Raw genomic sequence first — 23,067 nt, forward strand, 5'->3', positions numbered from 1 at the left:
GCTCTCATTTCTCTTTACACACGGGAATCTCAGGGGTGTGGGAAGGAAAAGGAGAGGAGCTTTAGCATGGAAGCGTCTGTTCCAGGGATGTGTCAAATATACAGGCTGAGAATACACTCAGAAATCCATTAGTCCTATTCCTGTTTCAGTGGTAGACTGTCCATTCTCAGCCTGCCAACAGACTTTTATTTGTGGAAGTTACAAACTGCCCATTTGCAATGCCCTTATGATGGGGCATCTGGTGGAAGGCTTTGTTGGTGGAACTGGAAAGCAGAAGTGGTTTGGCCCCATAGAAGCAGTTTGGAGTTTTAGTTTCTGCATGTGAGAGACATCGGGGCTCTGTCTGCGTTCCTCAAGGAAATGCCTGAATTAGAGGTAGCAGAAGGCTCAAATTCTTACCTGTGCACTTACAAACAGCCCAGCTGCCCTTTTTCAGGTACTCAGCATTAGCCAAGAGAGAGGCACAACCGCTTCACTCTTCTTTCTGAATAATAAGTAGTTGGATAGTTGAAGATGGTTTATTAGGATGGAGACTCTGTGCTTTCCATTCCTTCCAAACCGTATGACAGAAGCATCCCCTGCAGAAGCAGAGAAACATCCATATGAAGATAAATAAGGGTACCAAGGAAGCTTTGAACTGCAGAAGCAGCGCTGGTATTGGTGTGAGGCATCAGCACCAAACAGCAGCTTGTGAAATTTTCAGATGTGTGAAAATGTAAAATAATTGAGATACAGCAGGCGTGTGACATACTTTCACAGCCCCAGTACTGGGGGGGGGAGGGAGGTAACTCTGCATTTCTTCTACCAATGCCTCTTAAGTCAACACTTGGCAAGCCCTGTCTCGGCTCAGAACCAAAGCTAATTCAAACAAAGTTTGGGTGACATTAAACTCCATGAGGAGGAGCTGGGTCAGAGAGAGGGTCAGTTTTGTGCAGTAAAAAGCGGGGAAAAAAAAATGCTGGAGCAGAATAACATCTACAGCTGGGCAAGGGAAATGTTATTTTGAAGGATAACTCTGCAAGGGACAGGCTTGCAACACGACCTAGTGATCTCTGACACACACAGCGCTTTGTTCCATTTTTCAATGCATCTTGCTTCGACACATGGATTTCTACTCCACTTGGCAAATATTTGATTTATAAAGATTAACATGTTGCTAGTCCATGTGCTGGGAAGCTCTTCCAAGGGTTGTGTGAAAGATGTGCCTTGAGGGTGGCAGATCAAGGTTTACTAACTGGTAAGGATAACACTTCTTAAAATGCATCTGAGCTGATTTTTTAAATTGACTGCATGTAAACAGAATTGCAACCTATTTAAAAATAAGCTAACCCAGAGTGACAGCATCACCCAAACTGCACAACACAATTTGCCCTTTGCTCAGCTGCTTATTAGAGAGATTTACAGGCATTAAAAGTACATTGGGATTTTACCGTCTAACCATCCCAAGGTCATATGTCTGCTTGCCAAGGTCTTCTTGCACTGGATGGACATCTCTTAAGTCTAAGAACTCTGTTATTTCTAATTTATTTTGAGATGTATGAATGGAGGCTGACTTCAGGAACTGCAGTTGCCTTAAGGAGACAGCTGACTGGCTGGAGTATTTGCTTTGTGGGAATTAGTGCCGATACAATGATGAATTACCAGCACTGGTGACGACGACTCTGCTGCCATGGCAAGGAGCAAACAGATGGCAGTGCTCACGTGCACAAGTGGCTGCAGGAAATCCTCCGGAGAGCTGAGAGGCCCAAAGGAAGCATCCAGCAGGCCAGGCACTGGACCCTGCTTTCTGGACTTGCTCCTGCGCTCTTTGGGGCCTTTTAGGTGTGATTTTAGGTGAAAGGACAACGAGGTGCCAATTATTAGCTTCCACTTGCTGGCTGTTGCCTTTCCTTTGAAACACCAGCAAAGCATTCTTGCCAAGAGTCTCTAGAGCTGTCCTTGATTCCAGCCAAAGCACCAAGTCTTACTTGAAAGTCCAGTGTGTGGTTATGGAAGTTAGTTCACAGAACTTGTGTAGGTGAGGTTAGAAACTCAGGCAGTATTCAATGAGCACAGGAAACTTTTCTTCACCTCTCTGCATGTGCACAGAGGATGGTTTATTTTTATGGCTATAGAAAAGAGGAGTGATGCTGGAGGCTGTGGGCTGGATTCCGTTTCTAATGCTACCAGAAAACTGGATTTAGTGCTGTTACAAAAGGTGTTTAACTCTGTCTAAGACATGGGCATAAAGAAAATAGTTTACTATCTGCTGGGGAACCCTAACTCTTATTAAGCCTAATCCAGCCATAAGTTTGAAAAACACTTTGCACTTCTCCTCTGAAGATCTTTGGTGTAAACTCGGGCTTTGCCTCATACCCTTTGCTCCCTCCATCACCGAGGGAGTAGGATCCAGTTTTGGCTAAACCGCAGTGAATTGCAGAGCCCTCTCCCGGTGCTGCCATGCAGCTTCGCAAGCCTTTGGCGCTCTGTGCCGCGCTGTCCGTGAGTGCCAGGCTGTTTCCCAGCTGGTGACTAAGCAGCCCGGAGCAGCTGCCTCCAAGGTCCATTCTTCTGAGAGAGATTTATTGCAGTGAGCAGAGGCGCTGGGATGTGATAATTGTCTTCATTCCCAGACGAAGACCCTGAAGAACAAAAGCCAGTTGCCCGTGAATCCATGGTGTGATTCAAGCATTCACTGGGAGGGGAGGAGCGGGAACTGTGTGCCTGTTGCTGTAGCAAAAGTGAGTGGGCATTAACCAGAAGAGCAGCTCTGTCCTGCGAGGTGGGGAGCGCTGCTGGCCCATGGAGGTGGCCTGGAGCCTCCAGCCTTCACGTCCTCCCCGGGGCTGTCGCGGGCCCGGGCTTGAGGAAATGCCAGAATGCTGAAGCCACTCGGCAAGGAAATCACACGAGGGATGCGCTGGAGGTGCCCTGCAGAGCTCCTGCCGGTTTGACTCTGCCTTTCAGCTCTGCCCCTGCCCCTTGCTCATTGCCGGGTCTTTTGTTTGTCCTCCTAGACATCCCCTGTAGAGCTGACCTTCTTCACCTGCACTCCTGAGCCTGCAGATACTAGACTCTTGATACTGTGAGGATCCCTGGTAACTCCCCCACCGCCTGACTTTTCTGCCCAGACCACGTGCCAGATTTCCTGGGAAGCTTTATCGGGGACTTCCATGGAGAAGTGATTGCCTGGGAAGAAGATCCCCCGCGCTGCTAGCACAGGTTGCGGAGCGGGGAGGATTGTGAGTGCTTTGCTATTAGCCGGGGCGAGGGCGTCGGGAGCGGAGTGCGCTGGGGGAGCCGTCCCGGGCTGGGGGCGCGGGCTGGGGGTGCCCGAGCCCAGCACCGGCCCGGGGACTCGGTGTCGCCCGCCCGTTCGGGCGCCGCCCGCCCAGCCCGGTCCAGCCCCGGCCCCGCGGGGCCGCTGCCGCTCCGTGCCGCCGCCCAGCCCAGCCGTGCCGGCGGGGGCGGCCAGGCGGGCCCGGCGCGGAGATCGGCAGCGCCTTTGTGCGCGCCGGCCCGGCGCTGGCGGGGCGGGGGAGCTGCGGAGCCCCGCGGAGCCGTGCGGAGCGGAGCGGGGCTGCGAGGGGCGAGGCGCCCGGCACGGAGGAGGCTCGGGGGCTGGGCGTGCTGCCGGGCGGCTGCGGTGTGCGGAGCGGGGCGCGGTGTGCGGAGCGGGGCGCGGTGTGCGGGGCGGGGAGCCGAGCGGGGCGCGGTGGCCCCGCGGAGCGGAGCGGCGCGGAGCGGAGCGGGCCCGCCGCGGGAACCCGCTCTCCGTCGGGGTCGTCGCTGCCAAACCCCCAGAGCTGCGCTCTGCCGCCCAGCCGGCTCCCGCTGCCAGCTCGGGCTTGTCCTGCCGGCGGCTGTGCTGGAGCTCGCCCCCTTCCCCCGGGCTCCCCAGTACGTTATCAGACCCTTGCTGCCAGCTGGATCACTACTAACTCCGCCGCTGGCTTATTTTTCTGCCAAGACCACGCTCCAGATTTCCTGTGGTAGCATCTTCAGGGACCTCCATGGAGAAGTGAAGACCTGGGGCTGCAGGCACAGGTCGAGGAGCGGGAGGTTGGTGGTGCCTGTCTGCTAGCAGAGCGCTAGGCTCTGTGGGCAGCTGCCTGTGGCTCCCGTCGCTCACCGATCGGATGAGCACAGAGCCAAACATACTTCTCCCTGGAGGGCTTGGAGCTGTGTTCTGTGTTTATAAAGTCACTGCTGAACTTTGGAAGACTGTGAACATATTTAGAGTCTGGGCTTCAGAACTGATCTCCTTAGTCCCTTAGCAGCAAAGTGCTTAAATGTGTGCATTTACTGTGCACACAGGAGAGTCCCATTGAGAGCAAAGAGATTACTCACGGCTGGCAGTGTCCGTGCCGAGAGACAGCTTTAGGACTTGTTTGCACTGGAGATCACATTGCCAGTTTCCATGTTTGTATCTTTATATACCCTTATCTATGACTTTACTAGATTTTGTACGGCCACACACTCAGGCTTTCCTTCCACCGGTGCAGAGGTGGTGAGGCGGGGGCTCACCGGCAGAGTCCTGATGTTGGGCAGCTCTCCGGGACGGCTCCGTGGTACTGAGCTGTGTGTTTGGGCACTGCTCATGGACGCTGGATTTACTGGTCTGCAGGATCCGTTCTGGTGCTGTATTCCTGCAGGCTTTAAAAGAAATGAGAAAAGCTGCCAGTGATGTGACACTGTTTAACAATGCAATTTATGATGGCTTTTTTAGTTAGTTAATGCAGATAAAAAGGCTTTGCTAACTTGCCTGTCTATTAATGTCGCACATCTATATATGTTTTATGATTAATTATTCTGTATCCTGGAAACAAATGTTAAACTGAGACCTTGAGTTCTTTAAGAAGAACTGAGAATTATTTTGATAGGATACAACCCAGGGCAGGTATTTCAGAGAGAGTCGTTTTCTCTTTTTGCATTCAAGACTTTCTGAGGAAAGCAGCCTTGTCTGAGAACTAGCTTTCTGCAGAATGCTTCTGAATCTGCAATGCATCTCTAGTAATATTTTGTTTATTCTAGCGAAGGGTGAAAGCTTTCCAGCTGGTCAGCATGTTTAGGAGAGACTTGAGACCTAATTCATGGTTCTTCAGCTTTCTGGTGAGTTTTACAGTAATTTTTATAATTTGAGTATTCGAGATAATATTAATGCTTTATATGAATGTTACAAAACATCCTCTCCAACAGGTCGGTAGTCTGTCCAGGAGTCTCTTTGCCTTTGCAGCCCTTGCCAAGAATCAGACTTCTAAAGGTTAGTGTTTTTATCAGCACTTCTGTATGTTTTTACAAGCAATATTCAGCACAGAGAAACAATGCATAAAAAGGTGTCCAGTGACGGAAACAAAGGTAAAGAAACTTTTTCTGATACTCAGTTTTGTGCCTGAAATTATATTTGCATAGCTAAGTATTTGCTTCGCTAACTATGAAATTAGTGACTAAAATCAGGTAAGTACTGCTCAGCTGCTAGTCTTTGTGCCACTGTAACTGCAAACAAAACAGATTATTTTGTGCTTGCAAATTGCATCTGCAAATGCAGAAGCTGGTAGGAGCTGGGAAGCGGGAATAAAATGAGAAAATTGCTTGTACATAATTGCTTTGAACAAGCTACCCTGAGGGCAATCCCTGGGCCTACCACAGTGAGCTTTTTCTTTGGACTGAGCTCAGCATGGTTTTGCGTGTGCCACAGAAGTGTGCCCAGCTCCAGCCCTAGGCCAGTGATTCAGTTTGTGAGCAGACTCGCAGACGTCCCTCATTTTAGGTCCAATATAGTCTGGACTTTTCTGTCACACTGTGCCCACTGAACATCCCGAGAGCTGGATACGAAAATGAGCTCCTGCCTTCAGCTCCTCCGGGGTGCACCAGGCAGTATTTGTAAATGCTTGGGGATGCTGCAAGAGACTGACCCTGTAGTGTATGTGGCACGAAAGTGAGTTGGAGAGGCTTTCTGTTTCTCCACATTGTGTGTGTCTTTCTCCAGGTTTTGCTCCTGTCACGATTGAGACCTCCAGACACATGTACGAATATGTGGCCACTGCTTTGGACTGGTGGCATGCAGACAGATACTGTGAACAACGCTTTGCTCAGTTGCTTTTTGAACCCCAAGACAGTGAGCAAGCTTCCTTTAGCAAACTGCTGCAGTCCCACCACATCAGAGGTTCTGTCTGGCTAAATGAAAGGGATGGTGTCCTCCACAAACCAAAATGGAGACGTGAGTATAAGTGGGCTTGGACTCTTTGGAGACATGTTCACTGCTGGATATTTTTCATTCTGAAAAATTAATCTGACTGGAAAATTTGCCACTCGTCACTGTGGTAACTATTGTCACTGTGGTAACACCTAGGACTTCTAGTCACAAGCTGGAACTGGCAGCATGAACAACAGTAATCCCAGCACATCAGCTGGTCACTGTCAAGATTTTTTAATGCATAGCAACAGAAGGGAGTTGCAAAGGGGCTCCTCTGCTCTGTCCTCCTGTACCATCTCCCTGTAAAGCAGGTCTGGCTTTGCTCAGCCTTGCCATTTGTGACCTGCGGGTCCCGCAGAGCAATGATGTTAGAGACAGGACCAGGAGAACGGGCGTTCCCCAGCAGCAAGGCACCACATGGCAGATGCCTCAAAGGTCTTATTTGACTATGCTCTTGGTTGCTATAGCATGGGATGCTTGGGAACATGCTGTTCCTTCCATATTCATTGTTTGCAATCCTATTTGCTAGAAAACTAAGTTTCTGGAAATTACACTTGCTGAAATGATGCAATTTCAGCTTGCCTGCCTTCCTCATCCCCTCCAGGCATGGGGGAAGCAGAAGCCTTGCTGCATGCTTACAGGATGTCCTTGTCTGCAGGGTCCGTGAGTTCTTAGCTTGAGTAGGAGGCAAATGAAAATGATGGTTTCATCCCAGTGGAAGATGAGCAGGCCTTGGCCCATGCTTCTTCCTTTATGCTGGCTGAAATTTCTCCTTCTAGGGGACCACATTGTACCAGTCCTGGTATTCAGAGACAAAACAGACACAAAATACGTGAAGGTGCTCTCTGACTTCCCAGCACTGCCTGCTGTCACAGCCTGCGCCCACCTCCAGTGGGACACCAGAACCCAGGAGATTGCTACCATCTTCTCCTATGCTGTGCCGACTTTTTTTAACGAGTTCCAGCTCCGTGGCTTTGTCGACGAGGAAGGCTTTGTTCGATTTGCTCTCATAGTCCATGGGCACCATTCCCCATACCTGCCCGTGTTCCGTGCTGATGGACAGTGGCATCACTTCTGCGTGACCTGGCAGCAGGAAAATGGGACCTGGTCCATCTATGCTGATGGTAAAAGGAGGGCGTCTGCCAGCGGTTTGTGTGCTGTGGGGCTGTCTGCCCCTCAGGCCATCTACAGCCAGGGGACTTTCATAATTGGGCAGGATCAAGATTCCCTGGGGGGCACCTTCAGGGAAAAAGAGTCCTTCAGTGGGAACATCACTGACTTGCACATCTGGCAGAAAGTCCTCGGCGCGGAGCAGATTGAGAAAGTTCGGTCGTGCTGGGTGGTAGAGCAAGACCTTGTGTTTGGGTGGAGCTCAAACGCTTTGGAGGTTGAAAGCACCGTTCAGGAGGTGACCGCACAGTTTCTTTGCCCAGGTAAGTCTCATTCCCCTCGCTGCTTCAGCTCCCTTCTGCAGTGGGGGGTCAGCACGCAAGGGTGGTCCAAGAAGCAAGTCCCATCCTTAGAGAGGGAATTTGGTGCAGTTTGTGGAATGATGCACAAGCACAGTCAGAGCTGGGCTGGGCAGCTTCCAAATTGTATTTAAAGGCACAGTCATCACTAAACTCTTGGTCATTGAAGGCCCCTGCAATGACCCTAGCAAAGAGAGCTGTTCAGATGTCCTGGGCTAATTACAGGCTTTCTATTCTACTGAGAGAAATGGCTTACTTGTCAGTGATGCTGTTTCCTGGGGTTTGCACACCCGGTGCTTCAATGCTCTGCTAGCAGGAGGGAACTGTCTCTCAGCCAGCCCGGCGTGACATTACTGATAAATCATGAACTCGGGACCTGGCACTGCCACCTCCTCTGAGTTCCTTCTGGAGGGTATTTACCAGGCACATGGGAAGCAGTTTCTGAGCCCAGTCCCTGCTCTGGCTCAGCCGTGGGGCTGCTTAAGGAGCAGTTTGCAGCTTTTGTCTTCAACAGGGTTTGTGGGTTGCTTGCAGGAGACGTGATACCTTCTTGGGGATGGCATGTCTCTGGGGAATGTGGGCCTTCTGTTTGTGTGTGTTTCCACAGGGCCTGTTGAGGAATGCCGAGTTTTTGAAGTTGGCAGCAGTGGATTCAGTTACGCGTCTTGTTTGCAGTCTTTGCCTTTTATCTGTCGCTACAGAAAGGGTACAACATTTGTTATTTATTTATTCATTACTTCCACGGGATTCACTCCTGGAGGTCCTAGCTTGAATGATGGCCAGTGGTGGGGAGGCTAGTGTCTGCTCTGAAGATATAGTATGCAAAACCTGCTGTAGCTGTGACTTTGCTTCACTTGCATGCACTCTGACAGGTTATTTTGCTATTCTCCACTTAAGCAGTGCTTGTACACATTACATGGCTTCTGGATGCAATGCTGTAGAGTGCCTCCCAATCCAGGCATCTCCAGACTCATTGGTCAGGGGGACATGGGGAGGAGACAGAAAAGAAGTGTTAGCCTGTCTCTCCAGATGGGATCTTGTACTAGAAATAAAATACGGCTGTGAAGTCTCCTTGTCCTGACGGTTCTACAAACTTACCCAGCATCTGAGGACCATTCCCCAGGCTTTGAACATGGCATGTGTTAACCACGCTCCTAGACACCACAGCAATGGTTATGCTTTTCTTTTATTCTCAGATGCATACTGGCAACTGAAAAAAGCTCAGCTGGAATCCAGCCATTCACTTATCAGCCGTGTGAATATGCTTGCAGAGAGGACTGTGGTGAGTCCTGCAGCCCCAGCAGTGGCAGCCGACACCAGGAGCAGGCAGGAGCTGTTGGGGTGGACTTGCTGGCACCTGCTGTGTTTGAGGTCGCTTTGGCAGAAGTTATACCTGTGGCCTCTTCAGAGCTGCTGTCGGAGAGTGTGACCAATACAGCTGTAACTCGTGCTGTGATCAAACAAGCAAAGTGTTGCCTCACGTTGACTCCTCTCACTGAGGCTGAGGGGCTGGACAAGAGAGTTCAAAATGTCAAGGCAGATCTCCTTCCCCTAAGATATGTCTGGTTGGCCATGCAGGTGTCCTCACACCAGCGAGGGCATGCAGGGCATTGCCAAGGCATAGCTGATGATCAGGCAGAATCAGGGCTGTGCACTGAACTAAAACATCTTTTCCATGGCAGATTCCTGAGGACGTCTTCACAAGTGATGTCCAAGACATGAACCTCTCTGTTGCTCTTGGTGCTCTTGATGTCTTGGCAACTGTTCTGAGGAAAAGAGAGACACCCGTGCTGGAGTCGTCTGACCTTCTTGCGGTGCTTCAGTTACTAAAGCAAGTTTCTGATGTGGAAGTCCAGGAGGGAGAGGAGCTGGAGATGTTGGAGCCGTTGGGCCAGTATTACGTGGAAGTGACCGAGTTAATCTTGGAAGAGCAGAATATTGAAACGTGGTCATCAGTCAGCCAGGTAATGGTGTCACCAGCAATCTGGCCACTGTGTGCCACATCTGTTCATCTTGTTGTGTGTGCAGCTCCTTGGCCTGCTGTATGACCACAGGCTGAGGACCTGTCCTTGCATGGTCACATGTAGCCTTTCTGGCCGTATTCAGGAGCTTGTGAGAATGCTGCAAGCATGGGCATGGAGCATCTTTGCTAGCTCAGATAAGGGCCAGCTGCCTTACTGTTGCCTCATTTGTTGGAGGTGCAAACAAGTTCTTCTGCAAACAAGCGCAGTCAAGTGGTGCCTTCCTTGCAAACCCCTCCAGTGGTTGTCTCAGCTCTCTTCAGGCTTCTCCACTTTGTCAGCCTGGATTTACAGGATTACACACAATATGCAGATTCCCGGTGCTTTGTAGATTCCTTGCTCCCACACCCTGCTGCCTCTGGCAGGGCAATGCCCTTCACTTTATAATTTGTTATATTTTCCGTGGGTGGGCTGCCAAGGAGCTATCTGTCATCAGCCCCCATGCTGTTCAAAACACCGTCAGGCTTTGTGTGAGGGATTTCCATCATCCCACCCCATCAAGATTTTCTCCTTTGGCTTCTCCCCTTCTCACGTGGGTCTTTTGTGTCTGTTGTATGGTCTGCACTCTCCACCTGTCTCTGGGAAATGTGTGACAGCGTCTGGCCTGGCCAGCGCTCCAGGAACCAAGCCAGGGACCTCCAGAGACTAAAGGATGATGAATAGTTCAAGTTTACCTCATTGCTTAGAGTTGCTTAGGTCTCCGTGGCCACAATTACTCACAACTTCTCGATAGTGGCATAAAACCAGCTCTGGCCCAGTTTAGCTGGTGCAGAAGATGTATCTGCTGAGGGAGAAAGGGTTTGAGTTTGTGTACTGCAGGGGTGGCACTTGTGCTGCCCGACACATGCAGGACCTTGAGCAATGGGGCCAGTCACCTGCTACCCTTCCGGCAGTGAAGTTTATTTCTGGGTGAAACCTTTTCCAGGAAGAGAGGATGGTTGTTCTACAGCTTTGCAAAAAATCAGGAGTCAGGTCTAAAAAATAAGTAATTTCTTTACAGAAGCTTATTTAGTTATTTATTTCCATGCTGGTTTAATGGCTTTTTATAAAGACGAGCAAGTTTCCCTCATTGCCAGTCTTGTCTCCATTGCTGAAGGAACTGGGAACATCCTTTACTGAACAAATCAAAGAAAAGCAAAGCAAAAGCCTTGAGTCCCAACTTCGCTTTTTCTGCCAAGGACCAAGCATTTAAGAAAACACTTGTGAGCTGTGGGAAGTGTGAACTGGTGATGCAGGTGCTGATTTCCATTGCTCTCTCTGTGTTTGCAGGTTATCAGAGGGCCCATGGCTGTTGTTGAGCTCTGCAACAGAATGGTGTCACACTTAGCCCCACTGCTGACCGCAGGGAGGACAAAGGTCACCATCCAGCACAGGAATGTCGGTGAGTGGCACTGGCAGAGCTCGGGGAGGGCATCTCACCGGGACCCAGCTCAGTCATCCCGTCTGGTTTCCAGTCCCAAGTCCACTCCTGGCACCTCTCCTCCTGTGGCTCATCTCTTGCTAACCCGGTGGCTTTCTCCCCATTTCCTTCGTGCGGAGGTGTCACAGTGTGAAAGGCTCCTCTCACACTGTGAATTGTAAGAGGATTGTAAGAAATGCTTGGGCACAGGAGACAAACTGAGCCCAGATGCACATGGTTTGCACTGAAAGGGATCTGTCTGCTGCTGCTGCGAGTCTTGGCTGGGGTTATAATGTCCTTGTGGTACTTTGCTGTAGCAGTAGCTCTGGAGGAAGGCTGAACCCTGGTTCAGTAACTGATTTTACCCGTGCCACAGGGATGGAGGTCAGGAAGCTGGAACTAAGCAGGCAGGAACTGGGCAGGCAGGAGCTGAGCAGCGAGGTGTACCTGGTCCAGAGCCCTGAGAAAGGCAGGCACGACCTCATTGAAGTTCCCGCAGAAGAAGTGCAAAGACTGAAAGCCAGAGGTAGGTTATGACGCCTGTGCTTCCCTGGGTCTCCCCATGGCACTTCTGCAGCATCTTCCTTAATGGCAGCAACTTGTTACCCTGCACACATGCAGTCTGCAGAAGTGTGGGGAGGAGATGCCCTTGGTGAAAGGGAGATGGGCTGTGGGGGAGAGATTATCTACAGCCTCTCTACAGACACAGCTTGGAGCTGTGGGTGCCCTGGACCCCCAGTATCACACCCCCAGATTAAGGCAGCGGTGCTGAAGCATGGGCTGCTCAGAGCTACCCTGTGTGCTTGCACCCATCCTGCCATGCTCTATCCCTCCAGGTCTCCGCAGGGTCACGGTGAAAAACATGTGGTTCGGCTACGGCTCCCTGCAGCGCTGCCTGTCCGGCGCTGGCAGCAGTGCTGTCTTCCAGGATGTGGCTGCCTCTGACGGAGGACAGAAGTGAGTGAAACAGAAACCCCCCTGCACCCCAGGGCTGTCCCCTTAGCACCACAGGAGAATTCATTTCCAAGTCTGCGTTGAATCTCTCAGTGCCTCTATTTTGGGGTCACCTCCACCCTGCTCCATCCCATCCCGTTTGTCCTTGTCCCTGCTTTCTCCAATATGTGTGTGGTGACCGGACAACGGAAGGGGCTCCGGAGTCAGTGCTTTGTGGAGGCAGAGGCCCTTGGCACACCTCGGCCTGGGCTGTGCGGTGGGGCTGCCTGTGTGCCGTGATGCACTGCAGTGTGTCTTCTGCGTGCCTCTGGTTCCCCTGAGGCTATCTGCTCTGCTGGGGTGGGTTAGGGACAGAGCCTGTGGGGCTGCTGCAGGGTCCCCTCCGGCTGGGGCAGAAGCTGCTGGAGCCAGGGTGCCTCTGCAGATGGTGGCTCCCAGAGAGGGGCGGGAGGCAGAGCCCTGCAGCTCTCCGGGGAGCGCTCTGAACACTAGGTGGGGATGGCAGCCCGCACATCCCACCGCACACAATGCTCCTTCACTGGACCTTTGGCTCCACCATTGCGCTGCTCAGCTGCTAGCCACTTAGGATGCTCCAGTGCCTCATCTGTACGGTCACCTCCTGCAGTTACGGGGCCAGTGGTGGTGTTTTCTGCTTGCCAGGTAATCCGAGGTACTTTCTGCCCTGTGCCCAGGCCCTTTGCTGGTGGCACTGAAGCACTCCAGAAGTGGCTCCGGATCTCTCCAGCTGTCTTGTATAATGTGAGATCCTGTTTTCTGAGCTCGTCTTGTGGTTCCTGTGCCGGTGAACAGCATGCTTTCCCTGACAGGTACCTGAGCACCACGGTGGGCACTGCTGTGATCTCATCCACTCTGCTCAGTGACTACCAGGAGATTAGCACGTCTGTGCGCTACCGCCTGCAGCACCGCGTCCAGGTACCCTGAGGAGGGGCTGTGCTTCCCAGCCATCTCCCCACCAGCAGCATCGCGCAGCCTGACCCAGCAGGCTGTGCCCAGCCTTGGCTCAAGGCCACCAGAGCTCTTGGACTTAGGGGTGTCCCATGCCCAGGTCTCTCACCTTGACTCCTGTTTCCCTGGGGAGGTGTTTGTCCTGTGCTGAACAGACCTTGTTGCAGCCTAGTGAATGAACTGCATCGGGCTGCATACAGTATGTGCATGGCTGTGTAATCTCTTCTTCTCCGTCTCTGCCTGCAGGACCTGCCCAATAAGCCGGTGGGGCCCATCTGTGCCTTCTGGAACTTCAGCCTCAGGTGCCTTATTTCAGTTCGGGTCCCCAGATTTATGAGCTTTTTTTTCCACTGGAAAACCAAACATAACAATATAAATGTAATGGTAAGAGTAGGGTTCTGTAATTCTTTGCCTGCTTTGCATGCTGGCATCCTCTATCTGCTGGAGTAGAGCGCTCTCCTGGGAAGATTTCCTTTGGAAAAGTCACTCACAAGCAAGTGACCTTTAATGAGGTATATACAACTAAAATGGAAAGCCCTAGTTAATTATGATTGTTGCCTGCAACAAAGAAGTCCAAGATATATAGCCCAACAGACATGCAGGACTCCCAGCCTCATAAATACTGCTTGCCATTGAGATGTGTTTTTGGGGAATGTCACTGCAGTGAGAGCACTGAGACTGTGATATATTATGGATTGGTAATTAAGTCATTCAAGTGCAAAAAACTCCTTAGGGTCCCTGTTTTGTAACAGGCATGGATCAGTTTGGGGAAGGTGGGAAGAGGGTGTTTTTGGAAGCAGATGGTTGCTGCACAAACAGTTCCACTAACCCTGCTCTGAATTTGATCTTCCCTTGGTACTGGGGCAGGCTCAGAGGGGCAGTGCTGCCAATGAGGATAGAGCTGATGCGGTGCAGCCTTGGTCCCTGCACAGAGAATTCAGATCTGGAGCTTTGCTGGCTGCCCGGGCAGCAGAGAGCAGCTGGCTGGCTGGAGACAGGCTGGCTTGTCCTGAAAATCAAGAGCCTGGTGGAACTGCACCGGGTACATGGCAGGGCAAGCTGATGCAGAGGATTAGACATGTCTGGTCCAGTGATGCTCTTGGTGAATGTGCTGTAAAAGGAGCTCTTCCCAGAGCCGTGCAATTACTGAGTTCTGTTTAAAGCAGTGAAGGCTGAACTGTGCTTTTTAATACACACATTGACACTAGACCTGTTTTCTTGTGCGTGCCTGACGGATAAGGGAAATCTGCTGAGACACAGGATGAGCCAAAGGGAAGTCCATATGGAGACCTGTCTCTGATATCCTTTTCCTCATTTCAACTCTGCTTCTGGGAGAATGAAATTCCCTTAGCGCCTTGGCTTTCTGTTGAAGTGGATGGTAATTTCCATGTGTTTTCTCTGTTTTTTGCTGCATGTTAGCCCAGATGCTGGTGGGATGTGGTCCACAGCCGGCTGCTCTGTGGTAACATCTCTCCCGGACTCCACTGCCTGTTTTTGCAACCACACCACGAATTTTGCTGTGCTGCTGCAGGTGTATGAGATGCAGGTAAGCGAGGAGCCTTTCTCTGCTGGTCTGTAGAGTGGATGCCAGACCAGTGAGCAGTCTGTGGTTAATTTGTGGGGTTTTTGTGTCTTCTGTTATTTCATGGTTGGAGTAGAGGACCACCAAGGAGGAGCTCACACTGCAGACCTTGACTTTTATTGGATGTGGAGTTTCCTTCTGTGCCTTGATAGTTACCTTCATTTTATTCTTGGCAGTTGGGTAAGAAAAGTCCAGACACTTGTAGCCTTCTCTGTATTAAAATTTTGTTTGCTATTTTGCTTCAGAACAAGTATACAAACAAGGTATCCTTTGTCAGCGCGGGGTGATGCAGGTATGCGGGGCGAGGCTGGGGAGCTGCACTGGTGGTCGGTAGCAGAGGGGAGGGAGGGGAGCGGTTGTCGTTGGCTAGGGAGGGGGTGCAGTGCTGGTTGTTTCTGTGGAAATGCTTATATGAGCTGTGCACACACCTGAGTGCTCGTGGAAAGATTTTTGTCAATGACAATGTTTACCATAAAAGCTGCTCTGCTAGAGTTAATTTTTATAAAATAAATGGAGCAAAGACTATTTCTTCAATTGTAAACCCTTCTGTGTCACTTGGCAAGCACAGAGATCTGCCTTGTGAGCAGCTGTACCTGAGCGCACCCGCAGCACCAAGTGCTTGCACAGCAGGGCAGTCCCTTGCCTCTTTGGATTGTCATCTTTGCAGCGAGTAGCAGGTCACCCAGGCAGGTCTGCACAGCCCAGCAAGGACTAGTGAGAACATGTGCACCCTTTCATCTGACTGCAGCTGAGGGTTTCCTCTCTCCTTCCTCAGTGTCCCCAAGAGTGAACGAACAACTGTGCACAAGAACCTGATCTTGGCGTTAGCTGCAGCAGAAGCTCTGCTCATGTTCAGTGAATTGGCCAAGACCAACCAGGTAAGCTCTCTAGAAAGTGTCCTGTTTGGCCAGCAGCACCAGGCCTGCTCAAACATTATTGTCAGAACAAACAGAATAGAACTGTAATCCCTTTTATTAATGTTTCATTAATTACCTGTAATTTGCTCTAGGAAAGAGTTTCTGTGGAAATGCTTATATGAGCTGTGCACACACCTGAGTGCTCGTGGAATACATCGTGCAATCCCTTGGGAAAATTTACCTCTTTCTTCTGACAGTTTGTTTCTGACAAAAAATCCTTGAGGAAATTTAAGTAGTTATAAACCAGCAACATACAGTTCTGTCCCTTTTTGTGTCCTCTTCCACATCCCGGGGCTGGATCAAGTAGCTCTGAGATGAGAGACCTGCAAGGAAAGTCCAAGAACTGCAGGAAAAGATGCTATCAGTTCCCTCTTCTGTGGTTTGAGATGGTCACACAGATGAAATGAGTGTGAGCTGCAGCAGCTGGACTATTCATGTGTTGCAATTTTAAGAACTCTTCCTGGTGCTTGTGGATGTTTAAAGACATTTCTGCACATTCTGCAGCGTAATTTGCAGGTTTCTCTCTTCTTCCTGACCACACACACTCAGAAGCTCCCAGAGGACTCCCTCGTGAAACGGCGTGTGATTTCTCTTCTCTCCAGGTGGTGTGTTTCACGGTCACTGCCTTCCTGCATCTCTTCTTCATGGCAGCCTTTTCATGGATGCTGGTAGAGGGGCTTCTCCTGTGGAGCAAAGTGGTAGCAGTCAACATGAGTGAAGACAGGAGAATGAAGTTCTACTATGTGACAGGCTGGGGTATCTACAGACTCCTCTGTGTTGGGTGCTCAGAAAAATGTGTCATTTTTTTGTCTAGCAAAAGTTTCAATAGGAGAGATTCCCGAACATTTGGTTTGATTCAATATGAGAGCCAGGTACCACTGCTCTGCCAAGGCTTTCTTACCTTTATGTGTCAAATCGGCCAGTCTTAGAATATAAGTTAAAAAGCATTTCTGTTATTTTTCTAAATCCAAGAGTTCAATACAAAAAAATGGAGGAGGAAGTTTATGGCAAGTTCTTGTTCTTGGAGAGCATTTCTGCTGTCTGATAGTAATTAAAATTTAAATATGTTCCTGACTAAGCACTCTTTATTCTGAGTGAGCCCTTTAGGGACAGAATTTATTTGAATAAGCAGAGTTTCATATCAAAGAGGAGCCTCTTCAGGTCAGTGCTCCTTGCAAAACACACATCTAGTTGGACATTGGGCAACTGGTTCAAATATTTTGGATTGTTTTATGTCTTTGATTGTCCATTTTGTTAAAAAAGCAATCTGAGGAGTAAATTGCTTTGATCAGGACTCAGGACTTGGAATGCTTTATACCTAGGAGAATGATGCTGACAGCGTATAAATCTGGTCTTGCAGAGCCGGGACAGATTTCAGCTGCAGTAAATTGATGTTGCTCGTGGGGTTTCCGAGGCTAAGCTGGCTCACGCTGGAGCGTGCCTGGTCATGGGGGTTTTGAAGCAATTGTCTAGAGCACAGCTGACCCGAATGGGTCATCTCTGCTTTTCCTGGGGTTTAATCTGCGCTTTTTTTCTGCAGGCCTTCCAGTCCTTATTGTGGGTGTGACCCTTGCAACTTCCTTTAACAAGTATGTGGCAGACAACCATTGCTGGCTGAACGTTCAGACCAACGTCATCTGGGCCTTTGTTGGGCCTGTTCTCTTCATCCTGGCCGTAAGTGCCAAAGCCTGCTGGGAAGGTGTGATTCCTTCGTGTCTGGTTTTAGGAAAGCGTTGCAGAGTCAGGGGTGTCAGCACTTCTCTAGCTAAGGTGCTTGCTCGCAGGGCTCATAGTGCCTGCTGCTTTTATAGGACAATTTTTGTTATGCTTTATATATACTTTCACAAGACAAATAAAACTCTTTAACCAAAGCAGGTTTTTGATAGAAAAAAGTGCTTTAAGAAAAATTTTGCTGACCAGTTCTTGTATTGGCTGTTAAATTAGGAATGTAGATAAATGTGTAGGTTGACTGTGACATTGCCTTAACTAAAGGTCTGATTTTAATATGGGAACATCTACGTCCTTGAAGTAGTATCAGTATCATTATACAACAACATAGTAGCAGAAAAAGGTGCGATATTTAAGGGGTCCAAAGTAGACACTAAAAAGGGAAGACATTCTGTAGGAGAAGTTTTGAGGTAAGTTTTATAGATTTCATGCTTGTGTGGATAGCTCTATGAAGTATTTTACTCACTGCTTTCTCAGGAGTGATACATTCCTCCCCAGGTTCTGACACTTAGTTACTGAGTCCCCAGCAGAAAAGACTCACCCCGCTGGAGCTGAGGTTACAGAAGGTTGCTGGGTCCAATGGCTCTTCTCTGACAGGTGAACACCTTCGTGCTGTTCCGGGTGGTGATGGTGACTGTGTCCAGTGCTCGCAGGAGATCAAAGATGCTGACCCCCAACAGCAGCCTGGAGAACCAGATTGGAATACAGATATGGTGAGCAGGGAAGGGGCTGGTTTTCCCAGCCATGGCTGCTCCGGATAGGAAATAGTGGAATTCTGTTAAGCTGAGAGTCCTTGCCTTGGCGAAGTGAAAGACCATGAGTTGGGGTAGTCAGGGCAGAAACGATTTTCTCCTCCAGGGTAACTGTGCATCACCCAAAGGTAGTCTGTCTGCTCTAATGTCTATGCCACTGAGAAGCCCAGCCAGCAGTTTCAGCCTGGGGAACCCGGTGCTGGACTCCATCTGCACTCGCACTCCGAAATCTCGACACTTTGGGACAGGAGACTCTTGGCAGTGCCTGCTGAAATCAAAGCTACCCTGGGCCTGTTGGCATCACCAGGAGCAGCACTTTGGGTCTGGGAATGGCTTGTGTCTCCATCACCTACAGTGGTGTCAGTGTGTGTGGGAACGCAGGTGACACTGCCGAACGCACTGCCGAGCTGTCTGCCCCTTCGCTATCATTAGCCCGCCGTGCTGCTAAGCAGCTTGCTGGCAGGCATGCAGACGTCCTGTAAAACATCACCGTAGGGAAGTGAGGTAGCAGCTTGGGGTGTTTCAAGGAACCCAGGGACCCAACTGCGTGCCCAGTTTCCATGGAATTTTATAGAGCTCTGAGCCGCAGTAGCGGCTCCTCTCCGCTTCGCAGAACATTGCAGTTTGAAGGGGTCATAACTGAATTTGTCTCACACCTATCCCATCCTTAGCACTTGTGTGTGCCCCTCAGCAGGATGCCAGCTGTAGAGAGTGCAGGGGTTTTGGCTATTTATCATTATAAGCATTTTCTATATGAGTTTGGGACTTGGTGGATTGAAAATAACGCTGGTGGGGATTACATATATGGGGAAAGAGGCGGTGTGGACTTTGTAATCAGTCAATATAGAGAGACCTCTAAAAAACTGCTGCTTGAGTCATTGCTTTATCATCCTTTGTGAATCTTTATTGTTGTTAGCTGGCGCCGGATACCCCTGCTAGACACGCATTGTTCCCCTGTATCATAAATAAATTTTCCCAAATTTACAGAAGCACAAAGATAGGGCATTGCTGGAGGGCAGGCTGACATCCATATGCTAATAAAACAAATACAGAAGCCCTCCTTGTAGCAGCAACTGGGGGGAAAATAGCTGTTTTCTCATGGCTGATGACGTCAAAGAGCTCCCTTCTTGCTAACTCTCAGTGGTAAATAAAGAGCAGGGCTGGCACACTGGGGGCTGGGAGGTGAAATATTTGGGTTTTCCCCTCTTAACTAATTTTGTTTGCAAAGGAATTTGTTCCATAGCTACCATCTTGGGTGCCTCTTGGTGGACACATCATCTGAAAGGCACTTGCTGGGGGAGGAGAGCTGTCTCCAGCACGGAGACAAGGAAAGTTTCTTCTAAACTGCAAGATACAGGCCAGGGTGCTCCTAAATCTGTGGAGCTCGTTCAGGGCAGATCCACTCAGTGCTCTGTAACCTAGTGCAAATGCCCCAGGCAGATCACGGCGAGACCCTGGGCAGGGTTTGCAGAGCCAGGAAGGACACTTGGCAGGCTGGGGCACTTTGCCAGGACACCCTGGGCTCAGGGACGTGGGGCACGACAGAGACCCCCATGGAGAGCTGGTGGCTGGGAAGTGGGTGCCAGTGCACAGTGTTTCAGCTTTGAAATGCGCCGAGGTAACCCTGAGCTCTCCTTCCTGACAGGGCCACAGCCAAGCCCATCCTGGTGCTGCTGCCTGTGCTGGGGCTGACCTGGGTGTGTGGGGTCCTTGTCCACCTCAGCATCATTTGGGCCTATGTCTTCATTGTGCTGAACTCCCTCCAGGTGAGTCCTGTACCAGATGGATCCTCACATCACAGCCAAGCGGGTATCTGCGGTTTCTTGTGCTTCAGTGTACTCTACCTCTCCTAATAGTTGGGGACCTTTGTCAGCTCTGAAGCCCAGCCCAGCTTTCCCAAGCCACTGTGCTGTTTTGTCTGAGGAAACTAAGTTCATGCTCCCAAGATAGGAAATACAGCTCTGGAGACCTTATTCATCTAACGGCCCTTCAGCACCAGTCTCTGGGGTGTCCTACTGGTGCCACAGCTTTCCAGTTCAAATCCTGTTTCTCATGTTAGATTTTCTGGCATTAGCATGGTTTCAAAATGACACTTACAAACTGACATGCTTGTAGGGAACTTCATTAAAGTTTTGATTTGGTCATTTAATGGATAATTAAAATGTTAACTGTCCAGTTTAATGGGGCAGACATCCCACCTGCTATTTGCATCAGTGAAATGAGCCTCATTCCTACAGGGTAGGGATGGGCCGTGTGTGCCAGCATCACTGTTAGAACAGGGCTGTTCGTGGAGAGTGTCTCAAAGGTCACATCCAGCCATAGTGTGTTTGACTGCTGCTTAGATGGTGTGTGTTCTAGGATGAGTGTTTTCCATCTGGTTCATGTCCAGACATACTTAGAGGTTGTGGCCCAAGAACTGTAAGGCAGAACCACCTTGCCTTTGCCTGGAGGTCGGCTTTATTGCAGGGAGACGAGAGAAGAATTAAGAATCAAGGACTGAAAATCTTTACCCTTAAAACCCGTATTGTCTGCAGCCATGCAGCTGCTCCCCAGGGATGCTCCCAGTGCCCAGTGAGAGCTGCACTGCAATCTGATGGGATGCAGGAGTGTTAGGTGGAACAGATTGCGATGGCTGGTGATCAGAGCCTCGCACGGGGAGGCTGGAAGCATGTGTGCTGTTTCTAGCTCTGGCTTGCAAGACCTTGGGTGAGTCATGTCATCTCCTTCAGCCTCTTCATTCCTCTTTAGGTAGCATCATCTGGCTATCTTTTTAAGCCTATTTGCTTGTCCTGGAGTCTTCCAGGGCCATGGCTGTGACTACCATACTTCAGAGTCATGTTGTTAATATGTTAGTATTAATAGGGATCTCTATAGGGCCAAAAGTAACCGTGGTGTGTAAAGCAATACTTAATATTTGCTTCTAAGTTTACTGATTTCATCAAAAGAGTTTAAAACTTTAACCAGCCTGTATGTGGTTAAGAGAGCAAAGCAAATTGTATTAGTCACAGCAGCCAGGAGCGCTCAGTTCTGCACTGAGCTAGGACTGTTCCCAGGACCTCGGGATATCTAAAACTCAGGAACACATGGTGACAAGAAGTCCCAGAACATGTGCTTGTCACCTGCGATTCAAAGCATCAGCCCCCTTGTTGGCAGAAGCTTTCCAAACCTCGAGAGAAAGCAGCTATAGATGGAGCTAGAGAAGCATTGAACACCACTGCTCCTGACATGTGCAGGAGAGAATGGTCCCAAGGCGGACGGCAGAGCTCTCTGCAGGCAGGCAGTTACTGGCGGCAGGGAGACAGCCGGGGGGAACAGGCATGGACTCAGTCCAACCCCTGGGGCTAAGACTATGCCAGCACAAATAGCGCCTGGGGGTACCCACACAGTCAGTCCTGTCCCTTTGCACTGGATATTCACAGACATATTTTTCAGAGTCCCTTGCCCAGTGCTTGAGGACAAATCCTACTCCAGGGGATCCAAGTCAAGAGAGCAACTGGGTGCTACCCTCCAAACCATCGGGATCCAAAGAGTTCTCCACCCCCATCTCCCTTTTTTCTTTGGATTCAATAGAAATTGGCTCCTGCTGTAGCTTTCACTTATGGAGCAGCAGAGTTTGCAGTGCTTCCCTCTGGCATACTTGGCCCGTTTCAGTGTAGCATTGGCCCAGCTCTCCAAGGGTGAAATGCAGGCGTTATCACCACGTGCACAAGATGGGTGGTTGCTCCAAGGCATGTTCTGCCTGTGGCTGGCGCTGGTCCAGCAGCCGGGTGCTGCTCACGCACATCCGTCGGCTCTCAGATGGGGATGTTCCAAGGCCAGACAAGGGCCGCCTCTCTGCATCTCCGCTATTAAGTATATCAGAAGGGTAGCAGGAGGCCTGTCCTAACCGTAATTAAATATAGCATCAGTTCTCCTTTCCTCCTCATGCTGTGCTTAGGTTATTGAGCAGAAGAGAACTCCAGGCTCAGGGCTGTGAAGGGATGAGGTGAGCAGAGCTGAGAACAGCACCAGCATCTTTTCATTCACAGAAAAAAAACATTTCTCAGCTTGGGTGAACTCCATCAAGACCAGCAGAGAGGCAGATCGGAGCACAGCATCCCAGCACCATCCTGGCAGTCTTCCTCTGCCTTGCTTCAGTGTTTGTGCTGTAAAAACATAAGCACGTGTATCACACCAGAGCGGTCCTGCTGAGGACCTCGAGCTTGGTTAGCCTTCAGGAGAGCTGCTTTCCAGTAGCACTCAGGGCTGCTCTTCCCTCTGCAACCCAGCACTGGCAAGGGAAATGCCATGACAAATTCCCTGGTTCAGTGACTGCTAGTACCCCTTGATTGTGGCCTGACAACGTCAGGGCCCAGACTACATCCTCCAGGGCTCACTCAGCCTTTTATTCATCACTGATGCCAGCAGAGGGGCTGTGGGGTGCTGGCTGTGGTAACGTGGATGCTGGGCATATGGTTGGTTTTTTTTCCTGAAATGAATAAATGTGTCCTCTGGATGATACATCTCCTGAGACTTTCTCTCACAAGCCATGACATCTGCCTTGGGTGAGATAGGAACTGAGGTGTTTGCTGGATCAGGATTTGTTTTCTTCCCTTGCTTTCTAAGTTATTGCTGCTTTTGTTTTTCTTCTTTCTCCTAAAGCTCAGTAGGAGCCGTGGCTGTTGTGTGGACAGATAGCCGAGGGTTTGCCTGTGGATATACTGTGATTGTTTGCCTCTGTCCCTTGATTACCAAGTTCAGGTCAATTTGCAGATTACCCTAGAAGTGAAATTGTGATGCTGGTGGGAAGCTGTGGAGTTGAGAGAAAGCAGGGATAAAACCATCCCATTTCAGCCCCTTTGCTGACTGTCTTATGGATCGCCTTGGAATTTCCTTTAAGGCCAGTGTGCTTCTTCATGCGCGTCTTGTGCAGGAAAGTTTTGCTGCTGTGGTTGTTTGTTTGTTTGACTGCTTTCTGTTTATGTGCGGAAACTGAAGCCTGTCTTCAAGGTTACTCTGTGCGTTGACACCAAACATGACAACTCCTTCTCCAGCCAGGCAACACAGGAATTCAGCCTAGTGACTGAAAAGCAACACGGAGCGGTGCTGCGCCAGAGGTGGCTGT

At 50.1% G+C, this 23,067-nt stretch overlaps 1 protein-coding gene across 3 annotated transcripts in view; it reads left to right on the plus strand.

The window, feature by feature from the left end:
* Positions 1–3,166: 3,166 nt before the first annotated feature.
* ADGRD2 (adhesion G protein-coupled receptor D2) overlaps positions 3,167–23,067 on the plus strand; it is a 29,790-nt gene continuing 9,889 nt past the window's right edge. For 2 of the 3 annotated variants that reach the window (XM_076355233.1, XM_076355231.1), the window contains exons 1-20: positions 3,601–3,627; positions 5,014–5,091; positions 5,179–5,242; positions 5,969–6,199; positions 6,955–7,608; positions 8,252–8,350; positions 8,841–8,926; positions 9,327–9,608; positions 10,935–11,046; positions 11,441–11,590; positions 11,901–12,021; positions 12,846–12,951; positions 13,231–13,286; positions 14,404–14,530; positions 14,643–14,746; positions 15,342–15,444; positions 16,086–16,239; positions 17,024–17,157; positions 17,809–17,924; positions 19,609–19,729. In XM_076355233.1, the coding sequence (XP_076211348.1) occupies positions 5,044–5,091; positions 5,179–5,242; positions 5,969–6,199; positions 6,955–7,608; positions 8,252–8,350; positions 8,841–8,926; positions 9,327–9,608; positions 10,935–11,046; positions 11,441–11,590; positions 11,901–12,021; positions 12,846–12,951; positions 13,231–13,286; positions 14,404–14,530; positions 14,643–14,746; positions 15,342–15,444; positions 16,086–16,239; positions 17,024–17,157; positions 17,809–17,924; positions 19,609–19,729 (2,868 nt within the window). In that variant the 5' untranslated portion in view covers positions 3,601–3,627; positions 5,014–5,043. Of the gene's footprint in view, positions 3,222–3,600; positions 3,628–5,013; positions 5,092–5,178; positions 5,243–5,968; positions 6,200–6,954; positions 7,609–8,251; positions 8,351–8,840; positions 8,927–9,326; positions 9,609–10,934; positions 11,047–11,440; positions 11,591–11,900; positions 12,022–12,845; positions 12,952–13,230; positions 13,287–14,403; positions 14,531–14,642; positions 14,747–15,341; positions 15,445–16,085; positions 16,240–17,023; positions 17,158–17,808; positions 17,925–19,608; positions 19,730–23,067 lie in introns of those variants that run through there. The other variant, XM_076355232.1, reaches the window with a different exon arrangement.

The sequence above is a fragment of the Aptenodytes patagonicus genome, chromosome 18 (assembly GCF_965638725.1).
Source record: "Aptenodytes patagonicus chromosome 18, bAptPat1.pri.cur, whole genome shotgun sequence".
NCBI lineage: Eukaryota > Metazoa > Chordata > Aves > Sphenisciformes > Spheniscidae > Aptenodytes > Aptenodytes patagonicus.